We start from the raw sequence: 23,345 nt of genomic DNA, 5'->3' as shown, positions 1-23,345 counted from the left end.
CCCAAGACCCAACACACTGGGGCCATTGTTCGCCAAGTGCATAAGCATATACCACCATCGGTCTTTGCCGGGCGTCACAAAAAACAATTAGCGTCGYATGCATTTCTGGCACAGAGATAGCCGTAGGAACCACGMTCCGAGGTGTAGTATAACTGGTAACGAAAAGTAGGCACTTTACCAATCGTAATAAGCCGTGGGTTTGGGTTGGCGTTGGGAACCCATCCCCTTAGCCCTACTTGATTATGATTACCAAGGAAACTTTTGTGGTATACAAAAAAACAGATGTAGACGTGAGTGCAAAACAAAGATGCAGAGTATATAAGGCAGATGCAGGCTCTCCAGTGTCACGGAGATCCTTTTCTTGTTTTGCTTTTTGTACTTGTCTGACCTTGTTGCTCAAACCTCTCCAGCAAGAAATAAGCTCTCGGGTACAGTTTCTCAATTATAATTAGCTTAGTTTAGAATCTGGTTCCCGACACCAATCTACACTCATCAAGAGTTTTCCCACGAAATGTCCACGCCGTTCCAAGACTTTAAGACGTTCTGCAATAAAGTGGGCTTGGACTTCCAATGGGCTAATACACAGTCCCCCAAACCTACTCCCGAAACTAACCCTTCTGAAATCCCTTCAGCTGTCAATGAAACAAGACAAGAAAGTCCCAAAGATTCTGTCAACTGCGTATTTACTGATATCAAGAACGCACAGCTTTGGAACGTCTTCAAAAAGGGTGGCGTAAATACTCTTCCCACTGAGCCGGCTCGATCAAACACGTCTGAGACAAATGCTAGTAAAACCGATTGTGCTATTCATAATGATTTCGCCATGATGGATGCATCACCGCCAACACCATCCGCTGCGGGCCAGAACGAAAACAGTGGCCCCTCTTCAACGCATGGCAGTGACGCAACTGCCCCATCTACAGCGGCCTCGGTATCCACCAACCATGAGCCGGTGCCCTCATTGGCCTCCTCGGTCAGCACTTCCTCTTCAGTTTACTCRTCATGGGACCCCCCTCATCCTCCATCTTCATCWTCTTTCCCTGYTGCTGCTGCTGCCGCYGCTGCTATTRCCCCATACAACCATTCCAAGGACTGCAGGTCAAAACAGACAAACGAATACACTGTTCTATTTGACATTTCCTGCCTGAGCACAGTTGACACTGTCAGCCACCATGAAGGTTCCCAAGATTGTCRCCGTCGCTTTCCTGACATGACATCTCCAGCTGACGACGCCCGCTCATCAGCTYTAGTCACACCCTCTCCTACGCCGCGCCATCAAGATGTGAACCGCAGTGGTTGCTCCACAGCYGCCTGCACTGCTTCGAACTCCACCGCCGCCACCACCACGACTCYCTCATACATGGAAAAGTACCTCAACAAGCCACGAAACTGGTTTGAAAAGACCATGGGCAARTAYTGTCCTTTGTTCCTTAGAAGCACCAAGAACATTGACTACGACTCTACTGAGTTCATGTTTGAACGAAAAATGATAGCCGTCCAATTCCTGCTTCTAGACGAACAYTCGGAGCCCAGGCTGTACTACAACCCTACCAATGGAGCCGTTCCGTTCTGGAAAAGACCGTTTAACTTCGACATGATGCCCAGCTACGACCAACTCTTGGACGAGGCCGAGCGCTCTTTCGATACTTAYCAGTACAGGTATGTGGGGTTCCAAAGAATAGAGCCGTACTCCATTTTCTGTCCCTGGAAGAACACCCAAAGRGAAATAGACCTGGTGCTTGACCACATCCATTTCTCCTTCAATGTTGGCAGAAAAAAGTCTCTCCAACGGAAGGGAAACATYACGCTCGATACGCTGGACAGCGACATCGACCGCGATATTAGAATCGAGCCTTACCGGCCTTTTCCTTCCGACAATCTTGTGTACGAGGGCCTCACACACCCTGCCGAACAGTCTTTCGTTGCTGGGAGCCCGGACGCATCGCTTATCGAGAAGGGGTACCAGGCACTAGTCGATATCTGTAGGGAGTCTCGCCCACCATCCAATGACTTCCCTTCCCGCAGTCTCGTTAGCGCTCCACAGATCGCAGCTTCACAGATCGCAGCTCCACCTAATACTTGCCGCCTAGTTCTTGTTCGTGAATGTCGCACGGCTTCCGAGTCGGAGCTCAATAAGGCCTTCTGGTTTAATTCAAAGAGAAAGGACGTCACGGTAACCGTACCAGCACCTCCCTCTCCTGCTTCTTCCTCTCCCCCCTCTCCTCCCTTTTGCACAACAAAAGGCCTCCCACGAAAGTGGTTCTTCCCTCTTGTCCGCCGCCAGTGAGCTGCAGAACCGTGGAGTCCCGTGGGACTGATGTGGCCGACCTTGAATGCACACCCCCCATACTTCATTTTATAGACCATACTATACCTCACATCGTACTTTGTCAGGTGATTTTTACCTTTTCTCTATAACGGATGTTACATAACTTTTCATACTATAAGCGAACTCACACTTAGTCTTCTAAGACAGCGTGCAAGTTCCCCTCACGTACTTAGCAGAAAGTGTGCGTMCRGATACGTCTASTCRGTACGCAGCAATACACTCTTCTAGCAGCTGGCTTGTTGCTGGATAATCCGGTGCTATTACGATCCATGAATTAAGGTTTAAGGGCCCTCTCGAGAACAGCGCGCGTATTTATTTACATCATCTCGCGAAATGACCGGTGGGGGTGGGGTGGGCCCTTAAAATAATACACTACCTCGAGAAACTGCCACAGAAACAACCGCAATCTTTTCCTGGTAGTAGTCGAGCCTGCACAGTGTTACCAAACTTGTAAATCCCAGAGCAAAGTCGGAAAGCTTTTGAAAAGTGACACACCGGAACCAAAAAAATCTATAAAGAAGGCATCGCTTTCCTGGTGATTTTGCCTTTGCATTTTTGAGTGGATTGTTCATTCATTCTCCTTGTATTCGACTTACTAGAGGTACCATCCTATCCCATCCTTCCCTTGTGAAAAGAAYAGGCAAACAATAACGCTATTTTACCTACTTATAATCAAAAGCGTACACAAAGACATGTTTTGCTCGAAAGAATCAAGGATCRCCGTCYTTGCKATTGCACTCATATGCTCRTTGACCGTGGTTTCTCACTCAATAGAGGTCACTAARGTGCTGACTATCACCTCCACGACTACTGACGTCGTCGTTGTCACTGCCCCACCGCTCCCTCCAAACAAAGCAGAAACCGTTTTGAACACAGCAACCAACATAATCCAGACCATGCAGTTCATATTCAACTGCGCGCCCTTCAAATGGAAGGGCCCCCTGAAGATCACCTCGTGCACACTGAACTTCATCGTCTTGCTACTCACGGCGTGGGGCTACYTACTGAAGTACYTACAAGACTACAAGCTGACCAATGATGCCGATATGGAACGCATGGTGAGACTCGACTTTGGGGAGATGGTCAGCAGGGTCATTGGGAAGGGAGTCGGCAAGGCTTTTACAAAGATGGACATCACCCAGAAGCTAGTKTATCCCTTCGGGGGAACCAATAGCCAGAAATGTCTGGTCATGACCGTRGGAGAGAATTCGATGGTGMCGTTCCACGCTCTGTCCACGGAGATATGTTTCGACCGCAACACCCTCGGTTCGCTGTCTCGTCGTGGCCATGGTCAYGGCAACGTGTTTGCTTTGGATACGGACTCCGTRAGCAGTTTGGGGTTGTTGGCGGACATCCCGTCAGGAATKTCCATGGTAAATGAACTATACGCCCATTTYGGGGACTATACGGTAGAGGTTCTCGGCGGTGTCATGAAGCTGGCRTCAGCCATCAACAGAGAGGGCTGGCAGAGGGAAAAGCACGGTTTCGTGGTCCCATCGAGGGACCGACCCAACGAAACGCTGCTAAGCGTTCACATGTATAGTTCAGACCTGTTATAGACGACGGCGCCACTCGGACGCCTACGCAACTTACCCCTCTATGTATATATTATCCGCCGCTTTTCTGTACGCATATGTCTTTCTATAAGTCTGTTATTCAAAGCACTTCGTTCTGGCCTGATTGGAGAACTTCCTTGCTCCCGTATGGTCTTGCTTGTTCGCATAGCCCAAATACAACCTACCGTCTTGACCCCGAGGGGATATTTGCGTCATTATCTATATGACGTTGTATATCGCCTTTCATGACAGGTTTGGGAGGAACGCAGAATGCTCAGCTCTTTCTGCAAGTTTTAAGGTGTTTGTTTGGCGGCGGGGCGGTTCTTCTCATGGATATCTAGACGATACCTTTAAGGAATATAGTATCTTATATCAATATTTTCAAACCTTCTATTTTATCGAATATGGAAGTGCAGCAACCCGAAATTGAAATTTGGCACTTCAAAGTGAATTACACCGTACCCATGGAGTACATCTCTTGGCACCATCATTACTGCATAGCCGCTTACGAGCAATAAAGCATAAAATAGCTACTGACCACGTTGCCGAAGATCTATTTAGGTTATTTTTCATTTTATGATTTACGGGCTGTTGAGTTATGTTTACATGTCGCGCCCTTTCGCCTCGTTATAATAATGACCGAATTTTAAGCCTTTGTCCTTCTGTAAACATTCTTTTTGGTAGATCAAACTAGTAATAAGAAACCATTACTCTGGTTTTTCTATAGAAGAAAGCGAGGCCGATTGGAACCATTATCATTGTACCGACGCTTTTTTTTTTGGGTGATTCTATTCTTGCTTTTGCACTGTTTTCTATCCTCATCACTAAGGAAATAACGTTCCTTCAGCACAAGCAGTGAGGTAATTTAATATGAATCAACCGCAAATCGGTACCTACAACGTAGGTACACAATTAACGGTTGGATCACATCAGGTCGAAATCATCAAATACCTAACAAGCGGCGGGTTTGCCCAAGTATATTCTGCGTTAATTAGTCCACCTGATCATCATACTAATTCAAATATTGCGTGCTTGAAAAGAGTTATTGTACCGGATAAGACTAGTTTGAATACGTTGAGAGCAGAAGTAGATGCAATGAAGTTGTTGAGGAATAACAGGTACGTTGTGTCTTACATTGATTCTCATGCTGCTAAGGCTACCTTACATAACGGTTCATATGAAGTATTTGTTTTGATGGAATATTGTGAAAGGGGTGGCCTCATCGACTTTATGAACACAAGGTTGCAAAACAGGTTGCATGAATCTGAGATTCTGCAAATAATGTGCCAAGTTACTCAAGGAGTTGCTGCTATGCATGCGCTTCAACCTCCGTTAATTCATCGTGATATAAAAATAGAAAACGTTCTTATCTCAGCAAACAATGAGTATAAACTTTGTGATTTTGGTTCCGTATGCGGTGTTATAAGACCTCCTAGGAATCCGCAAGAACTATCATACGTTAAGCAAGACATTTTAAAAAATACAACGGCACAATATCGGTCACCAGAAATGGTTGACATATTCCGTGGTCTGCCGATCGATGAAAAATCTGATATATGGGCCCTGGGTATTTTTCTATATAAGCTTTGTTACTACACAACGCCGTTTGAAAAAGGTGGTGAACCAGCCATATTAAACGGACAGTTTGAATTTCCATTGTACCCAGATTATAGTAAGCAGTTGCGGAATTTGATATGTAAATTACTGGCACAGAATCCTTCCCAAAGGCCTAACGTTTTCCAGCTATTAAAGCAAATAGCAAACATGCAAAATGTCCCATATCCAATACAAGACATACAAGCGGTACAAAGGCCTAGTAATCATTTGAATTTAATGGAACTCCATCAAAATTCTGCCACGCAAAATATTCAAAGCTTAAATTCCCACTCAATTATCGAAAATTCGATGCCGAACCCAAAATTCCAATATGGTATGCCTGCTAATGTAATTACAACGCAATCCCTTCCAACTAGAGAAAACTCTCAAGCATTTATTAATGCTTCTTCAAGCAGTTTGGCGAGAAATTCTTCAATATTTGAAACAGGAGTGTGCAATGCCCCAAACAATATTAATCAGCCCAATGCGAATTCCGCGACTAAGTTAAAGCAGGCGATTGAATCAGAAGCGCATAGCTTCAGAGAAAGTGGTCCCATAAACGTATCCCTGCGAAACATAATTCCTCAAGACGATGATTCTTCGTCCTCTTCAGATGAATCCTATACAGGAGGCGTGGATGAATTAAAGAAAACTCGATCTCTAGGTTCTTATTCCACCCACGAAAACGCTAAGAGAGGAGAGTCTGTCATGGCATCTCTTACCTCATCAAGTACTCCAGGAAGTAGCTCCGCTCCTACACCTGCAAAAATAAAATCTAAACACCAAAGTCTACCTGAACCGGCATTCGTTGGTATCGTTGACAGTGGCAAAGATAGTCTTCCGAGTGATTCAAATAGGAATCAACCAGTAAAAGATGGCGCGAATGTATCTAAACAAGATTTGAAAAACTCTATTCAACAGCGTATGATCAACCTGCTCAGTTCTTCTGAGGAGTCATTCAACGCTAGAAAGTTGTCCAGAGCGAAGGCAACAAAAGACGAGGGTCCAGGCAGGCTAATAGCATCGATATCAAGAGCCCCAGTTTTGAAAGAGAAAAAAGCCAAGCCAATTCCTCCGCCCAAGCCTTTCCACTTAAAACCTAAACCGCCTCTAAAACCATCGTTTTTAGCGGGTCAAAAATTATTTTCAGAGAAATAAATTTTGGTTTTATGAAACTTGATAAAACTCCTGGAGAGATAGTTGACATGACCAAAGAAAATCCATCAACTCAACGAATTATATGTACAAACATCGACATTTAATGTATGTTTTTTATTCCATTTTTTTTTTTTTCATCATTACTTATTTTCTTGTTCTACTGTGTATAGCATAGCATTTTTCACCGGTTTCATTTCTTTTTCCTGTTATAAATAGGGGGAACTATATAATCGATGTCAAGACATTATTTATTAAGTTTTAAATTTCATTAATCGCAAAGAATGGCCAAGATGGAACGAATCAGGTAAACCAAAATGCCTATCCTTTGCTCATTCCTCATCACTCCACTCTTCAAACGAATCTAGTATGAAATCCGTTGCCTCTTCAAACCTCTCTTCAACAGTATTGCTTAGTCCGTCCGTATCACACCTTAAAACTCTGCCAAATTTCTTTCTTGGTTTTCTACTTTCATTTTCTTTCCAACATTGATGACTGTTGTTGGTAAATACTAGAGAATTTTTAAAGTACCATTCACTTAATGTTTCATCGACCAAAGGAACCAGCGGTTTTAGTTGCTTGTCTTCCAGAAAATTGATTACCGTTTTGGTCACAGCTCTGGTATCTCTGTGGCCCAGGAGATGTACAATACCTGAGTAAGAATCCCCTATCCCAATATATGCAATTTTAGCAATGGCTGGAAAGTACTTGATGTAGTTATCCCATAAGTATATTAATACCTCTTGAGAAGTAATCATTCCTGAATAATTGTCAGCTTCGAACAAAGTTAGGGGTATATTTACGTCAATGATGCCGTATTTCCTATCCAAGCCCCATTTGATGAAGTCTAAACAATTATCGATGACAACTGACGAGGACAGGTCAATTGTACCAGATATAACGTTTCTCTTGGCCCAAACATCGGAAGTATCATGAACGACAACTAGCAAAGTACTTGATTCGGAAACATTCGGAGTACATAACACGATGTTGTCTGGTAGTTCCATGTTTATTAGAGGCAAGGTAACGAAATTGAATTCGTCACTTAAATAATGCAGCTGCTGTTGACGAATGGCCTTTTGTAAAGGAAAATTCTTTGATATTATTGAGTCATTAATGGGTTCATTAAAATTACAACCAGAGTTTGCATGTCTCCTTCTAAAACAATTCCAATATTTGGACTGTAAACGAATGACTTTATCTATCATTTCAATGACTTCAGGCTTAGGATCGCTTACAGGATCAGGTAATTCATCAGGAGGCTCTCCTATTAACACTTTTGCAACACTTAAAGCGCTTATCGCGATTGCATCCAAATTATAACCACCTTCAAGAACTACACAGAGATTACCTCTGGCTAGAGACTTTAACATGTGTGTCATGTGACCATAACAGCTTGGGGTGACGTGGCATTGTCCGATAGTATCACCATCTGCAGCATCAAATCCAGACGATATGATTACCAGGTCTGGTTTAAATTCTCTCCCCATTGGCATTACTACTTGCTCGAATGCCCACATGTATTCAGCGTCACCAACACCGCCGACAGGCCAAGTAATGTTACAATTAAATCCTTCACCTTTACCCTCACCAGTTTGATCATACTGACCTTGAATGGTTCCAGGATAGTACTTACCAATTTCGAATCTGTGTAATGAGATGTACAGCACCTGGTCATCTTGATAGAATGATTTTTGGGTACCATTACCGTGATGAATGTCCCAGTCTAAAATCATTATTCTTCTTACACTTTCAGGATAATTCTTCAAGATGTTCTTTGCTGCAACGGCAACGTTACTGAAAAGGCAAAAACCGCCTGCAGCTTGAGGCTCAGCGTGATGGCCAGGTGGCCTTACCACGGCTAAAGAATTCTTTACACGTCCCTCAACGACTGCCTTACATGCCTCAATTGCACCACCACAAGGTAATCTGGCGCTTGCATAGGAATCATTATTGAAGTATACGGAGTCTCCTTTTTCAGTTTCTTTTAACAGCTGCTCTCGGCTCATTTTCTCCGTGCTTTCGATGAACTCCAAATGTTCCTTTGTATGAACCTGCAGGATTTCTTCGGACGTTGCGGCTCTGACAGGTATCTTTAACATTAAGTCACCAAGGTCATCAACACCGCTCAGAGTTGGATCATTAATCAGGCCATTCTCTGCCAGTATTTTATATATACGGTATATTCTTCTTGGGTCTTCCGGATGAGGGTCGATGTACTCGAAGTACGAGGTGAAAATCTTTGCATGATATCTCATTCTAACATCGTAACAAAGACCAGTCTTTAGTGGTGTATAGTGGACCTTTGGCGTACACGCGGGAACGATCACCTGCCTTTTATTATTAGATGTAGTAGAGAGACTATTTTGCTCCTCTTTCATTTCTTCCAGCCCATGTTTTAAATCTTGGTCTGGAGTTTCCAGTACTTCATTCTTAACGGTTGCCGAATCCATGGTATCCGATGTGTTATCGCCTTCTGCGTCTCTTTTTTTTCTTTACTAATATCGAAATCAAACTCTAAATATCAGAACATTAAATGAGAAATAAAATTTCCTTCTACAGGGGAAATGCTATGTATTCTTTTTTCTTAGCTCTATTTACCTAATTAGTGACCTGATTGAATTGGAAAGACCCATTTCCTCGAGTTTTCCAAACGGCGCGGAAGAAAGTGACAAGTGAAAAAAAAAATTGACGTGATAAGTTCGATGAGGTTTAAAGAGTTCATTCTTTATCGGTGACATTGCTTGGGAAGTCGGCGGTAAGGAGAGATGAATTTCTACAGGGACGCAACATGGGTGCTAGAGGATATTGAGAAGGAGGCTGCGAAGGTGAGAATTTCTGGTTCTATGCAGACGCTAGTGCTGAAGAGCTGTAAAAGATACAAGTTGAAAAGTAATCCTAAACACATTTATGCTGTGCTCGATTCGTGCTGGAAATATAAGCCATATTTGGAAAAAGTGATGAAAAAAGCACGCATACTGGAGGAAATCCCTAAGAAAAAGGGCAAACCTCTCTTTTCAAGACTAACATTATTATTACTGTGCCATGATTTGTTACTCTCTAAACAAAAAAGAATTCAGATGGGTAAGCATCCCATCAAAGAATACGTATTGAAGTTCAAGAGCCCATTACATAGCGAAATGGTCAAATTAAAGCTGAAGTTGAAGGTAAGAGACTTATCTGAGTTGGTTCTAAGTGAAGACATTGTCAATGATCTTCCACCTGTTAGATGGATTAGGATCAACCCATTGAAGTGCCATCCAGATGGGAATACAGAACCTGTATTGGCTGAACTGAAAAAGAAATTTACTCAGAAGGTGGACAATTGGTCTGAGTTAGTACCCGGTTCCATCTATTATGATGAATATATACCTAATTTGTTTGGTATTCATCCAACAGACAAAATTACAGCACACGAATTGTATAAGCATGGGAAGATTATTATTCAAGATCGAGCTTCTTGTTTCCCAGCTCACATTTTGCATCCGGGGAGTAATGATATTGTCATAGATGCGTGCTCTGCTCCAGGTAATAAGACAACTCATACAGCCTCCTATATATTCTCCGAACCACCAAAGGACAAGAACATTCAAATATATGCTTTTGAAAAGGATCCCGAAAGAGCAAAAATTTTACAGAAAATGATAAAGATAGCTGGCTGTTCTTCTAACATCGATGTCAACGTGGGTGATTTCACAAAATTGGCTACTCCAGAAAAATGCAAGGGTGTCACTGGATTTATTATAGATCCAAGTTGCTCTGGTAGTGGTATCTTTGGTCGTAAGTTTTTCGATTCGCTTAATAGAAGGAAAATTGATGAAAAGGATGATGAAGATGATGTTGTACCAGATGAACAGGAGGAGTTTATGGCGAAAGAAGAATTGCAGACAAGACTAGCAAAACTGAGCTCATTTCAGTTCCAGATGGTGAAACACGCAATGAGTTTCCCAAGTGCTAAAAAAATAGTATACAGCACATGTTCCATTCATGCGGAAGAAAATGAACGTGTTGTGATAGACCTTCTACTAGATAAGGCCGTTCAAGAATGGGGTTGGGAGGTAGAATCAAGAACTGAAGTTGTTCCTTCTTGGCCTAGACGAGGCAAAGTAGAAGAATTCGAAGAGGTCTTCAGGGACGGAAGCGCCCATGACCCGCAACAACTCGCTGAAGGCTGCATTAGAGCTCTACCGAAAGAAGATGGTGGTATTGGCTTCTTTACTGTCTGCTTTGTGAGGAAATAAGCGCCTGAGGTCTGTGTATCTGTATATTTGTATGTGTTATCTTTATTGCATTTGTTGTTTAGTACTGGAAAGATGCCATTTTCGTGACTTGGCGGCTGCATAAGAAGGTCTTCGGGTAATAGAGCTTACTGTGAAAAATTATCGATGAGTTGAATAGAAAGACAGCAAATCTGAAAAGTTCCAGTTCATTAAAGCAGTAAGCAAGCAAACGACACAGAAAGGGCTATTTCATAACAGTCTTGCGGTTTCGGGATGTTGCAAACAAACGAACGGGAGTCTGTTGGTTTGGAGCAGAATCAAAACGATAATGACGTTCATGAACCTTACTTAAATGATGAGCATGTCTCTGACGTGGAAGTTAGCCACGAGCAATCTAGCACCTATGATTCAGAAGAAGAAAGTGATGATGATATGCAGTACTACGAGCGTGCCATTCAAGAAATTGCCAAGGGCGATTCGTATATTTGTATGATTTGTACGGTGGAGATGGATTACACTTGTCAGATGTTTGCCTGTAAGAAATGTTATAGAGTATTCGATTACGCCTGTATAAGAGAATGGGCATTAAAGTCAACGGAAAAGACCGTGGATAAGATATGGAAATGTCCAAACTGTTATCATATTGGCAAAAAAGTTCCGACAAGGAACAGGCCGACATGTTGGTGCGGTAAAGTTGTTAATCCGGACCACAACCCACTGGATCCTAACTCATGTGGACAAACTTGTAATGCCCCTACTTGCGTTCATGGCTGTTCCAAGATTTGTCATTTAGGGCCGCATCCAGAATGTACAAGAATGGTAGAGATTAAGTGTCACTGTGGTAAGCATTCAAAAAGCATCTTTTGCTATCAGTCTAAAGCTATGAAAAAACATTTTGATTGTCAAGAAAATTGTGGACTGCCTCTATCTTGCGGTATTCATAAATGTAAAAAAAAGTGTCATTCAGGCTTATGTGGGCCATGCCCAGAATTAATTAGGAGTGAAGATAGCGCAAATGATTGGATAAAATGCTACTGTGGTATCCATTCTAAAGATAGTATAAAATGTTCTGAGACAAAATTTCCAAAATCCGGTAGATCTTCAAAGGATGAAGGTGGAAATGAGTGGGTAGGTGTGTTTGCTTGTGAGGACATTAGAACTGTTGACTACGCATGTCATAAACATTCCTTTATAGAACCTTGCATAAGCCCTCCTACAGTCAACGGTAAGAAAACCTGCCCGTTTTTACCTAGTATACTGAAGACATGCCCCTGTGGTCGGACAGCCCTGGAAGAACTTACCAAGCCTCGTAAACATTGTACTGATCCAATACCGACATGTAGTTCAAGGTGCTGTAAACCATTAAAATGTGGTAAGCATTCTTGTCCCTTCACTTGCCACGACGGTGCCTGTATGGATCCCTGCTTACAAATTGATAGCGTCAAATGTGCATGTGAGCAAAGCACATTTTTAGTTCCTTGTGGATTTCAGGAAAAGCCACATTGCAATATAAAATGTGAGTCGCTGATGTCATGCCGCAGACACAGATGTATTGATAGATGCTGTAGTGGTAGACCGTCGGCACTAGAAAGAAAGAAGAGAATATTTAGATCGCAGGATTTGATGGATGAATCTCTTGTGGAAGCGCAACATATATGTTTAAAGCCATGTAATCTAACTCTATCCTGTGGAAGTCATCAATGCCAGAGAAAATGTCATCCCGGAAAATGCCCACCTTGTTTGGAAAGTGATTCGAACGATTTAGTTTGTCCGTGTGGCAAAACAGTCATTCCTGCACCCGTTCGTTGTGGCACTAAGCTACCACTATGTAACCACGCATGTATCAAAGTTGTGCGTGGTGAATCTGAGTGTGGTCACAAGCCAATGCCACATACCTGTCATCCTTTAGACCTAGCTTGTCCACCATGTACGGAGACTGTTTTCAAACCTTGTAAATGTGGGAAAAAAGATAAAGTGAGAACAGTTTGTTTCCAAACAGATGTATCATGTGGTACAACATGTGGGAAACCATTGTCCGGCTGTCATCATACTTGTCAAAAGACATGCCATTTACCAGAAAATTGCCAAAAGGTCTGCAAGCAAATCTGTAGACAGAAAAGGCAAAATTGTGACCACACATGCCCCAAACCTTGTCATGGTAAGAGTGAATGTCCCGATTTACCTTGCGCCGCACTAGTGAAAATTACTTGCAGATGTGGTAGAATAGAAAAAAAGGTCGCATGTGGCGCAAAAAGTGATGCAGCTAGCGTAACAGAAGGATCTCAGTTAGACTGTAATGAAGAATGTGAAGCTTTAAAACGCCTAAAGGAATTGAGAGAAGCATTTGGTATTAGCGAAGTATCTAATGAGTCAACAAACAATGAACTGGATACTCTAAAAAAGCTAGTATCTGTTGCTACGACATTCGAAGAACTTCAGCTGCCATTCACTGAGACAGTACTATCAGTATACGCGAAGCAAGAACGGTGGTGTTTACAAATCGAGAATATCGTCAATAAGTTAATGAGCGATAAAACACGTTCTAGTTTGCATTTCAAGCCCATGAGGCCTCCTCAGCGTCATTTTATTCGTGAATTGGCGAAAGCTTATAACCTATATTCTGAATCTCAAGATAGAGAGCCCATGAGATCTGTATTTATTAAAAAGGAAGATAACAACAAAAGCAGTAGGCCGATTTTATCACTGGCAGAAGCTTTCCCACTATTTGAATCCTTCAAAGAGTTGCAGAAAGAACGCAAAATACAAGAATTTCAAGCACGTACCACAGCGAAACTAATCAACTTTGAAGTTCAGAATGCGGAACCAGAAGTAGAGGTGGCCAAGAACAACGGATTTTTAGTTCACAGCCTGGTGAAAGGAAATGGTGTCGATAATTTAAAGAGATTCTTCGAACCACATTTAAAGCATACGTTAGTAGCTAAACCTCAATACTTAATTATTGATGACGGCAAGACTGCGCTGGTGTACCCTGAAAACTACGAAGCGGTATCTGTAAACACTGAACGCGACATGGAGCTTTTGGTTGGTCATTTCGACTTTATGGCCAAAGAGGTTTTCTTGGCCGATTCTATTTCCCTGTGCTCGATTGATGAAGAGCTTGGGAGAAGACTAGATTCCCCAGTAGCTCAAGAAGATAGTCCTGTAAAGGAAGAGAACTAGTGGAGTTGCAAATATTTGCCAATATATAAAAGTTTAAGAGCGCGCTTGATTTAGATATAGTGTTGAATTTTAGTTTTTTTTTTCACAATCCGTTGTTCTTTTTCCATCGTTGCTAAAACGTAGCGAAAATGCGACTCTGTTCATATGAGCCTCCACGTAAACGAGTGAAAAACCTTAAATGTCACTAATATGGGGCACCATGATTCAACCACACAGCCAAGTAAATTGAAGAAGATAGGCTCTTTTTCTTCGTCTTCTTCTTCTTCTTTTTCTTCAACCTTTTGGCTTTGCTAGACGAAAGTCCCTCACACCCAAACACTGGGTTAAATTTCTCATATTTAAACTATTCATTAGTACTAAGTAACTAGGTCCACGTCAGATTAGCTCGTCATGTACCCCAGAGCAATACAGGCCGATTTTGAGTGTTGGATATGGATGGTATATTTGGAGGATTCGAGGATTTAGTTGTTCCTAGGCTTGAAGAGCATCTCGGTCAAACCGATCTCTCGTTCGGTGGAAAATTATTACCAGCATTAAAGATTTGCGAAGATGGTGGTGAGAGCGGTTGCGGTGGTAAAGTCTGGATTGCTGGTGAACTGTTATGCGAGTACGTTCTCGAGAAATCAAATGACCATTTATTGAGTAAGACGATACATGGAAAGAGGCCGTTCAAGAAAGTTTTAGAACTGGGTAGCGGTACTGGTCTAGTTGGATTATGCGTGGGATTGCTGGAAAAGAACAAGTTTCATGATAATACCAAGGTGTATGTCACGGATATTGACAAATTGGTACCTTTAATGGAACGAAATATACAGCTGGATAAAGTCCAGTATGAGGTTCTCGCAAGAGAACTCTGGTGGGGAGAGCCGCTATCAGCGGATTTTTCACCTCAGGAAGGTGATTTGCAAACCAATAACGTTGATCTGGTTCTGGCTGCCGATTGTGTGTACCTAGAAAAGGCTTTTCCGTTACTAGAGAGAACGCTGCTTGACCTCACTAACTGTATATCCCCACCCGTAATCTTAATGGCTTACAAGAAAAGAAGAAAAGCTGACAAACAGTTCTTCAACAAGATTAAAAAGAATTTTGACGTTCTTGAAATTACAGATTTTATCAAGTTTAACTATTATCTTAAGCAGAAAACCCACTTGTTCCAACTCGTTAGAAAATGCTCTCCACGCAGCGGGGCATGATATCTTGATAATACTGGTCTTATTATATTTGTAGAAAACTTTTTATTAGACAAAAATTCATAAATTCATAGACATAAAGATCATAATTTTATAGTGTGGTGTACGAGTGTTGATACTACTTTCTGTAGCGAGAGCGTAATGCTCAATAAAGTGAGGAATGTCATTTCAAGTACAAGGGCAGAACAATAGTAACACTGTTGGCACGAGACTGAAACAATCAGATATTAAGAAGCCTGTTTGATTAGCTTTGTAACGGTTCCATCTTTTTTTCACTAATAGCATAATATGTCTGCGTTGTTTAATTTTCGTTCTCTTTTGCAAGTGATATTACTACTAATTTGCTCATGCACTTATGTTCATGGACAGTGGCCATCTCTGTTAGATCGCTACAAAAACCATGAAGTTTTTGGTGCTTTCTGGAAAATGGCACGTATTGGTGAGAGGGCCAGTCCGTATGTAAGTTTGGCATGTATTTTGATGGCCATCAGTCAGTTTAATAGTTGAATAAAGACACTTTTTTTTCATCTAAACAAGAGGGAGGTAATAAAAGTATTTTTGAAACAGGAGGTACGAGTGGGTTCTAATTAAGTACCTGCCTAGTCCTATAATTTAGCAGCATTCACGTAGATATCCTCTAAGAAGACACGCGGACCAAAAGAAAATATGTAAAGATATTCTGTACTTTTTTTAATTAATGATTACTGTGTAGAATTCTCACGCATTTGAAACTTTTATGCATACTCATTCTGGTTGAAAGTGGATAGTCCATTGCAGCAAGTGGAATGGACAGACGTTCATTCGAGAAGCCACACTCAGCTGCCTCTGTGAATATGAACGGTAAAGGATGAATTACAATTAAGTGCTACTGTACAAGCTCAAGAATGTATGAAGTATTTATTTATGTAAAATGAGCTAGTAAAAGGAGAAGTAATGGTGAAATGAATAATTGTTATGGTCAGTAATAAATAGCAATCTCGTCCATGTTTCTTTTTGAAACTCAGAGCTTGACTCTGTTGCATTGGTATTTCATCATTTGATAAACTATTCATTATTCCATCGCTTTCTCTTGTACAAGTTCATTAATGAATAACTCTTCTGAGTTGTTCAGTCTTTTCCAATTGCTGATCAGTTCGGCATATTTAACTATGCAAAGTTTTACACTGTTGATAGTGTAAACAACAAACTGTTGAGAAAAAATGAGGTGAATCCATGAACCAAGAATAGTAAGCTCCATTGGGTTACTCAATCCAGCATGGGAAAGAGCAATCGTCATAACTATGGTTTAGATTCCATATATAAGGAATCCAGTACCGAAGAAAACACCAGCACTCCTGTAATAGAGGTGCCAGGTCAAGAAGAAAAATATCCAAAGATATTCCTCTTAATGAGTTGATTTAAAGAATTTAAATTTTTTAAATCTCATTACGTTTTCCGCATATGAATTGGTGGGAGACTTTCAACCCAAAGCATTATTATTGAGTGAGGAAAAAATTCCTTTACTCCATTTTTGTAAGCTTCGATTAGTGACGATTCTTTGGTCATGGATTGAAGTATTGAAAATAGACACTAATAAAAAAGACTAGTAAATGTTACGATTAGAGGCTGTTCCAGTTTCGGGAAATCCAAAGTAGTTTTCTTGCTCCTTTATATACTTTGAAAATGAAAATTTCACGGAAAAAAAAATACTGAAAATTTAGATTGAACGTTTATTTTCACGAAGGAAAATTAGGGTTCATACAGAGAAGTCTTAATCGATCTGTAGCAGTCTTATTAGCGTTTATATCGCTTTAGATAAAACAATGTCTTGGCAAGGGACAGTTTGAAAATTTTATCACATTTTAAGCCTGATACTCAGACATGTCAGGAAGTTTCTGGACATCTACACAGAGGCATCACTGGCAATATACGAAGGCATCGTTAGCTAAAGAGAGGCAGAAGTTATGGTTGTTAGAGTGCCAATTGTTCCCTCAAGGCTTAAATATCGTAATGGATTCCAAGCAGAACGGTATGGAACAATCCATTAYTWWWWAMWKAYMMRKMRMSCACCGAGATYTACACTATGATAAGGACTATAACCTAAGAATTTATTGCTATTTTCTGATAATGAAACTTGGAAGAAGACTTAATATTCGACAGTATGCTTTAGCTACGGCACATATCTATCTTTCACGGTTCTTAATAAAGGCTTCGGTGAGAGAAATTAACCTATACATGTTGGTTACTACGTGTGTGTATTTAGCGTGTAAAGTAGAGGAATGTCCGCAATACATTAGAACTTTAGTGAGTGAAGCCCGTACTCTATGGCCCGAATTCATCCCTCCTGATCCCACTAAAGTTACTGAGTTTGAATTCTATTTGCTTGAAGAGCTAGAAAGTTACTTAATTGTCCATCATCCTTATCAATCCTTGAAGCAAATCGTCCAGGTCTTGAAACAGCCACCTTTTCAACTAACCTTATCATCCGAAGATTTACAAAACTGCTGGTCTTTGATCAACGATAGCTATATCAATGATGTTCATTTACTGTACCCACCTCATATTATTGCTGTGGCATGTCTGTTCATTACCATTTCCATACACGGAAGATCAACCAAAGGATCATCATTAGCGTCTATGGCTTCCGAAGCCATCAGAGGTTCTGAATCTTCTGGTTCGCCTGCTCAATTAGCTTTCAACCGTTTTATGGCTGAATCTCTCGTAGACCTGGAGGAAGTCATGGATACGATTCAGGAGCAGATTACATTGTACGACCATTGGGATAAGTACCATGAACAATGGATAAAATTTTTGCTGCATACTTTATATTTAAGACCGGCTTCAGCAATTTAATCATGCGCAGGGAACACGAAGTCGGCAAGGTTCGTGAAGTTCATCATTTTAATTGAAAGGACCTTTTACAAAATGTTTGCCATAGCTAACCTTTTTCGCGAGACATGGGAACTTCACAAAATGTTGAAAGCTTACATTCATGATATTTATATGTAAAGACTGCTTTTAATGTAATAAGGAAATCATTTCATGCCACTATTTGCTAGAGATTCAAAAGCTCGAGCAGTTCTTTGTCTCTCGGGCTCGTGGAGTTACTGCTTTTGCTTGAGTTTGTTTCTCTCTTCACAAAGGTTTTTTGACCACAGTGGGCATGCGATTGTAGCTCCCATGTAGCATGCATAATGAGACATTAGGAAAGTTTAAATGATTGCTCAAATTTTATGCAACGATCATAACTGTATTAATCATCATTCAGCTAGGCATAGTTAGATTCAATAAGTAAAATAACAGCAGTATATAACGTTTTCAAATTGCTGGTTAAAGTAGCTTAGCTCATCTATACAAGATAATACACATTTACTTTGGAGCAACTTCAGGATAGAGAACCTGTTCTAAGATAAGCGCCAAAAATTAGCACGTAATCATGCAAAAGGTAGAAGTGAATATAAATAAATAGTAACAGGAAAAGAAGGGCGATCAAAAATAACTGAACAACCAAACCAACGAAAACATATCATACATATTTATCCCAAAGATAACTTAAGTGGCTTATAAGGGATATAAAACCACGTATGTATGAGTTACGAATATCTGCGCTTGGTGTTATTATTTATTTTTTAGTTGCACAATTCATTTTTAAAAAGTTTCTATCCTCGATTCAAAAGGACAATCCTGAAAACAAAACTATAAATACTTCAAAAGATAGCGTCCTTTATTGAAGAGCAAAAAGAAGTAGGATTTGCTTTATTTGCAGCGTAGATATTTATGTTCATTGAGACACACTATTACTTGGAGTCAATGAATATCTTTATGTAAATATACGAAAACGAACCAAAAAATGAAAAAGGAACATACTTCTACTTTATCATTTTTTTGCTGGAACACTCACAAAAATGCCAAACCAATTCCGAACTGAAATCCCTTTCTCATTAAATCGTTTTCGTGGGCGGCAATAGGTAAGCTGAAGTTTAGTTCAAATCTAGCCATGGGATGCCTTAGCACAAGTCCGATACCTGTAGAGGTAGAATGTTCCTTAGAAAGCTGACCGATGCAGTTGCTTAGAGACATATTGCCATGATTGATTAATTTACCCCCATTGAAAAACCAATGTAACCTAAAGTTCGATTTTTGGACTTTCTTCCAAGGTAACCGAGAAAAAACACTAACTCCATATGAAACAAAAGCATCGCCACCTATGGCATCATATAAATCTCTTGGGCCTAACCCAAATGTTTGGAAACTTCTGATGTCATTTGGTCCACCACTCTGAAATTTATCACATATATGTACAGGCAAAGATTGTTGTGAAGATATATTTTTCAGGTATCCTGTTTTAAAAGTGGTAGAGAAAGTAATGAAATCGTCACTTAACCAACTCTTTACGTTGTTCAATTCTAGTTGGGTCTTCCAGTGTTTTCCTGGTGAAAGTTCATTACTCCATTTTAGCATTGAACCCTTTGTAGGACACATAAAATGATTCCTCTTGTCCAGGACGAATGTATGACCCAATACGGTCCTTAATTGATCGCCTGCTTGAGATAACATTGTATCTGAATACATATATGGTGCGCTAGTTCCTGGTGAACATATCTTGGAAGATCTCCAACAAGACTCTAGGAACCATTCATGAAACAACGTAGGGCGTTCATCCGAGTATGGATTGTGTAAAAGTGGGTGTAAAAACAGTGGTTCATACCTCAAACTTAACCTTGCTCCCCTTTGGCCGATATCCAAACCTTTGTTTGAATTCCAATTATAGAACTGACTAAAGAGTTTTAAGTTCAAAATCGATTGGGGAGAAAGAGAAGAATAAGAGTTGAACAAGAAAGAAGAGTGTATTTTTGTACCTCTCAGTAGTTCCAAATTCACCCTCGTGGGCAATTTTAAGTACTTCTTATCGATTAGCTTTTCGAATTGTAAATAAGCTTCTGCATCGTTATCGTTGCCAAAATTCGTACCTGTCTTTGCTGTAAATGTTTTAGGAGGTAGTACATCCAATTGTGATACAACTTCCATCAAGGGTACCATGTCGTGTATGCCTTTTTCATCAGAAATATATTTGTAATCTTGGAAGTGAAACGACTGCTTAGCATCCAAAGCAATATGATGTTGACACAACCTTTTGTTTAGCACGTCTGCATTTTTCACCAGCTGACCTAAAGTAATGGATTTCAAAATAGTATCGTCTAGGTAACTTTGTAGCACGGTAGGGTCGATATTATCTGTCCCCGTTGTTACGACGCCGGCAACCCTAATTGGCTTTGAAGCATTACCTTCATTAAATATAGGTGTCGGGTTGTCTAAGGAAATCTCATCGCTCATTTCAGAGGCTAACGTCATACTTAATTGAGCTATTGGTGCCTGCTCTTTTGCCACACACAAGCTATTTACATTGTAGGTTTTTGTTACTTTTCACTAATTTCGGCAACTTGAAAAACCTGGCGGACATAAGAATTACAAACTGTTATAAATGTCATTCTTCTATTTGCAGCATTCAAAACAGTAGATGGACTTCTACAAAACTAAATTCACACTGTTATAATTTGAGCTATAATTTCTACATTATTAATTTGAAATTACATATTATGTTATAAAGAAAAAGATAAATTCCTATTTAAATTTCTACAAAAAGTGGAAGAATTAAGTGTCTTGTCCAGATTTTTCCTGTCTAGCTTCCTCGTACAGGGGAGTAATACATCTTCTACCGCTTTCGGTCTTGAAATGCCTACCGAGGGCATCACTTCTTGCAAATTTCTTGCTACAACCCCAAGGTTTACCATCTTTTAGTTTACCACCGCACACATACCTTTTTTTACCTGTATGTAAATCTTCGTGTCTCTTTCTATCATGTTGGCGTGCAAATGCCTTACCACAAATAGAACATATGAATGGCCTTTCGTTCGTATGTGTTCTTAAATGGGATTTTAAGTTATACGGTCTTGTGAACTTCTTTCCACAAACGTCACAAGCAAAATTTGCAGGATTCTTCCTATTATTCGTTAAATTGTCTAGCCTCTCTAAATCGTCGTTTTTCTTCGAAGAGAATGCACTATTATCGTTATTTTCATCATTATCATCATTTTTAAAATTCACCTTTGGTTCAAACTGGTCCAAGTCATCTATGTTTAGAAGCACACCGAAATTGTTATTAGCATCATCCAGCTCACTTTTAATATCAACAATATCTGGCTTAACTTCTGCGTGATGGGTTGGTAAATTGTTGTTACTGTCGTCGTCGTTATTATGAACACTGATGGTAGCGCTGTTATAGCTAGTGTTATTATCTTCGTCAAGATGTTCCTGGTCAACGTCACCATTTTGGCTGGAAGGTAAGAGGTCAGCCATTTCCAACAATTTCTCTCTGTTTGCACTGATAGATTTTGCCTTCTCGTCAGGCGATATACTCCTTGATCTTGAAGATCTTCTACTACTGAAACTATTATTGGAAATCGAAGTTTGGGAAGACCTTCTTCTTGATTTTTTTAGTTTCAACTTTCTGCCGTTAATAATATCTTCGTAAGAACGGTCGATATCACTAAGAGCTTCGTTAGCGTAGTCATTATCGTTCGGACGAAGTAGATTGTTTTTGTTGGTACCACTATAATTATCATTGTCCGGAAGCTTTAGTTGTAAAGTTCCATCGTCTTCGTTTTTGACTGGAAAATGACCCTCGTTAAATTCTTGGATAGAAATGATGGGTGTAACTGGGGCAGCGTAGGTGGAAGGAGAGGGCGTGGAAGATGTTGGTATAGTCAACAGCATTTTTTGATTAGCGGCAGGTTTACTGGTATTATTCTCAATAGTACTATTGTAAGCATTAGTAGCAATATTATTATTATTACTGTTACTGAAATCGCTATTATTCGATGCTGGCAGAAGATTGGTATCTGAATACGTTAAAGATAGCAAATCGTCCAACTCGTCAAGGTTGGAAATATGTTTGTAGCCATGAGAGTTCACTGGTAGTAAATAGTTTGAATTCATAGACGCGACACTCAAAAGATCATCGAAATCATCATTATTCGCGGTCAAATGCGACATGGCTGGTGAAGAAACCATATCCTGTGGATACAGATAAGGAGTATGATAGCTTGATTCAGTATCGCTATAATTGGAGTCATTACCTGAACTTCTGTTAGCGGCATCGTGGTTTGACCTTGGAGATAGGAACTGGTTGGTGAGGGACGGCCGATGTTGACGGTCAGCGGGCGTTAAGACATCGTCCCATTGGAATACGCCGGATTGTTCAACTTTTAAAGTAGGCGTTTGTTTTTGCTGCTGCTGCACTTGTTGTTGTGGAAGGTCCGGTTTGTATAGACTTTGATAGTTCAAGTCCGCGGAATACGAACCACTCGATGGGGACAATAAAGCGTTTACATTAGTATCAAACGGTTCTGCGACGCCAGAGGAAAAATTCCTTGTTATATCCTGCGATGGATTAGAGAAATCCATCTTCATATCCACGTCCAAATCAAAGTCTGATAATTGAAACGCATTCAATCTCGCCTCGCTACTGTCCCTGATATTAGTGCCCCTGTTGGCACCGTTAGCACCACTGTTGTCCCTGCCGTTATTACTATTTATAGTCTTGTCCTTTTCCTTGTTGCCGGTCATGTAGGATGCCATATTACTGTTACTGAAAGACATTATCTCACTGTGTTCCTTCTTCACTAAATTCCGAAGCCAGACTGAATGTTGCAATCTAATGCCGCTCGCTTCTAGGTGTATGGTCCTTGTTAAAATTCCGGTTAGAGCCCTTGACTAAGTCTTCCGAATCTAATTTATCTCGCTCTTCGCAAGGTTGTAAAGTCAATATCGGACTAACATGATAAAAAAAAAAACCCAGGTGGGAAAAGCAAGAAAGGCAAGCAAGAAGAAAAAAAGAAAAGCAGAAATACGACTCCGCTATATAACCCTCTCATGTAAGGGACGATTACAGGGGTAGGACCCTCGACGAGGTATACAACCCTTCATCTACAGATAGTCACAGCGCATTGCCAATCAAGGCCCTCTAGAAATTGCTAAGTGCGCGGAAAATGGTTTTTCAGCCTCCAACAGAGAAGAGGGGCGAAGCTGAGCTAAGCTATGCTGCTGCTCTCAGTCGAAATTGGTGCTAAACAATGGAAAC

General features: G+C 40.6%; 11 protein-coding genes across 11 annotated transcripts; 8 read left to right on the top strand and 3 right to left on the bottom strand.

The window, feature by feature from the left end:
- Positions 1-511: 511 nt before the first annotated feature.
- On the top strand, positions 512-2,287 carry DI49_4719 (uncharacterized protein; the record flags this gene model as incomplete). Its single annotated transcript, XM_018367734.1, has 1 exon — positions 512-2,287. The coding sequence occupies one exon, from the start codon at positions 512-514 to the stop codon at positions 2,285-2,287; it is 1,776 nt and encodes a 591-aa protein (XP_018219858.1).
- A 734-nt stretch (positions 2,288-3,021) lies between these two features.
- DI49_4718 (uncharacterized protein) lies at positions 3,022-3,888 on the top strand (the record flags this gene model as incomplete). The annotated part of the gene is made up of 1 exon (XM_018367733.1): positions 3,022-3,888. One exon carries the CDS (start codon positions 3,022-3,024, stop codon positions 3,886-3,888), a length of 867 nt encoding a protein of 288 aa, XP_018219857.1.
- An 867-nt stretch (positions 3,889-4,755) lies between these two features.
- ARK1 (serine/threonine protein kinase ARK1) lies at positions 4,756-6,639 on the top strand (the record flags this gene model as incomplete). The annotated part of the gene is made up of 1 exon (XM_018367732.1): positions 4,756-6,639. The coding sequence occupies one exon, from the start codon at positions 4,756-4,758 to the stop codon at positions 6,637-6,639; it is 1,884 nt and encodes a 627-aa protein (XP_018219856.1).
- A 329-nt stretch (positions 6,640-6,968) lies between these two features.
- HDA1 (histone deacetylase HDA1) lies at positions 6,969-9,089 on the bottom strand (the record flags this gene model as incomplete). The annotated part of the gene is made up of 1 exon (XM_018367731.1): positions 6,969-9,089. One exon carries the CDS (start codon positions 9,087-9,089, stop codon positions 6,969-6,971), a length of 2,121 nt encoding a protein of 706 aa, XP_018219855.1.
- Positions 9,090-9,404: 315 nt separating this feature from the next.
- On the top strand, positions 9,405-10,877 carry RCM1 (rRNA (cytosine-C5-)-methyltransferase RCM1; the record flags this gene model as incomplete). Its single annotated transcript, XM_018367730.1, has 1 exon — positions 9,405-10,877. One exon carries the CDS (start codon positions 9,405-9,407, stop codon positions 10,875-10,877), a length of 1,473 nt encoding a protein of 490 aa, XP_018219854.1.
- Positions 10,878-11,129: 252 nt separating this feature from the next.
- On the top strand, positions 11,130-14,036 carry FAP1 (Fap1p; the record flags this gene model as incomplete). Its single annotated transcript, XM_018367729.1, has 1 exon — positions 11,130-14,036. The coding sequence occupies one exon, from the start codon at positions 11,130-11,132 to the stop codon at positions 14,034-14,036; it is 2,907 nt and encodes a 968-aa protein (XP_018219853.1).
- A 431-nt stretch (positions 14,037-14,467) lies between these two features.
- Positions 14,468-15,229, top strand: EFM6 (putative protein-lysine N-methyltransferase; the record flags this gene model as incomplete). Its single annotated transcript, XM_018367728.1, has 1 exon — positions 14,468-15,229. One exon carries the CDS (start codon positions 14,468-14,470, stop codon positions 15,227-15,229), a length of 762 nt encoding a protein of 253 aa, XP_018219852.1.
- A 285-nt stretch (positions 15,230-15,514) lies between these two features.
- KSH1 (Ksh1p) lies at positions 15,515-15,733 on the top strand (the record flags this gene model as incomplete). Its single annotated transcript, XM_018367727.1, has 1 exon — positions 15,515-15,733. The coding sequence occupies one exon, from the start codon at positions 15,515-15,517 to the stop codon at positions 15,731-15,733; it is 219 nt and encodes a 72-aa protein (XP_018219851.1).
- A 1,353-nt stretch (positions 15,734-17,086) lies between these two features.
- SSN8 (cyclin-dependent protein serine/threonine kinase regulator SSN8) lies at positions 17,087-18,058 on the top strand (the record flags this gene model as incomplete). The annotated part of the gene is made up of 1 exon (XM_018367726.1): positions 17,087-18,058. The coding sequence occupies one exon, from the start codon at positions 17,087-17,089 to the stop codon at positions 18,056-18,058; it is 972 nt and encodes a 323-aa protein (XP_018219850.1).
- Positions 18,059-19,102: 1,044 nt separating this feature from the next.
- Positions 19,103-20,557, bottom strand: SAM50 (SAM complex subunit SAM50; the record flags this gene model as incomplete). The annotated part of the gene is made up of 1 exon (XM_018367725.1): positions 19,103-20,557. The coding sequence occupies one exon, from the start codon at positions 20,555-20,557 to the stop codon at positions 19,103-19,105; it is 1,455 nt and encodes a 484-aa protein (XP_018219849.1).
- A 300-nt stretch (positions 20,558-20,857) lies between these two features.
- On the bottom strand, positions 20,858-22,864 carry CRZ1 (DNA-binding transcription factor CRZ1; the record flags this gene model as incomplete). Its single annotated transcript, XM_018367724.1, has 1 exon — positions 20,858-22,864. The coding sequence occupies one exon, from the start codon at positions 22,862-22,864 to the stop codon at positions 20,858-20,860; it is 2,007 nt and encodes a 668-aa protein (XP_018219848.1).
- Between the last annotated feature and the right edge of the window lie 481 nt (positions 22,865-23,345).

Source organism: Saccharomyces eubayanus, chromosome XIV, assembly GCF_001298625.1.
Source record: "Saccharomyces eubayanus strain FM1318 chromosome XIV, whole genome shotgun sequence".
Classification (NCBI taxonomy): domain Eukaryota; kingdom Fungi; phylum Ascomycota; class Saccharomycetes; order Saccharomycetales; family Saccharomycetaceae; genus Saccharomyces; species Saccharomyces eubayanus.
The sequence above is the reverse complement of the archived record's forward strand: the minus strand, read 5'-3'. Positions and strand labels throughout refer to the sequence as shown.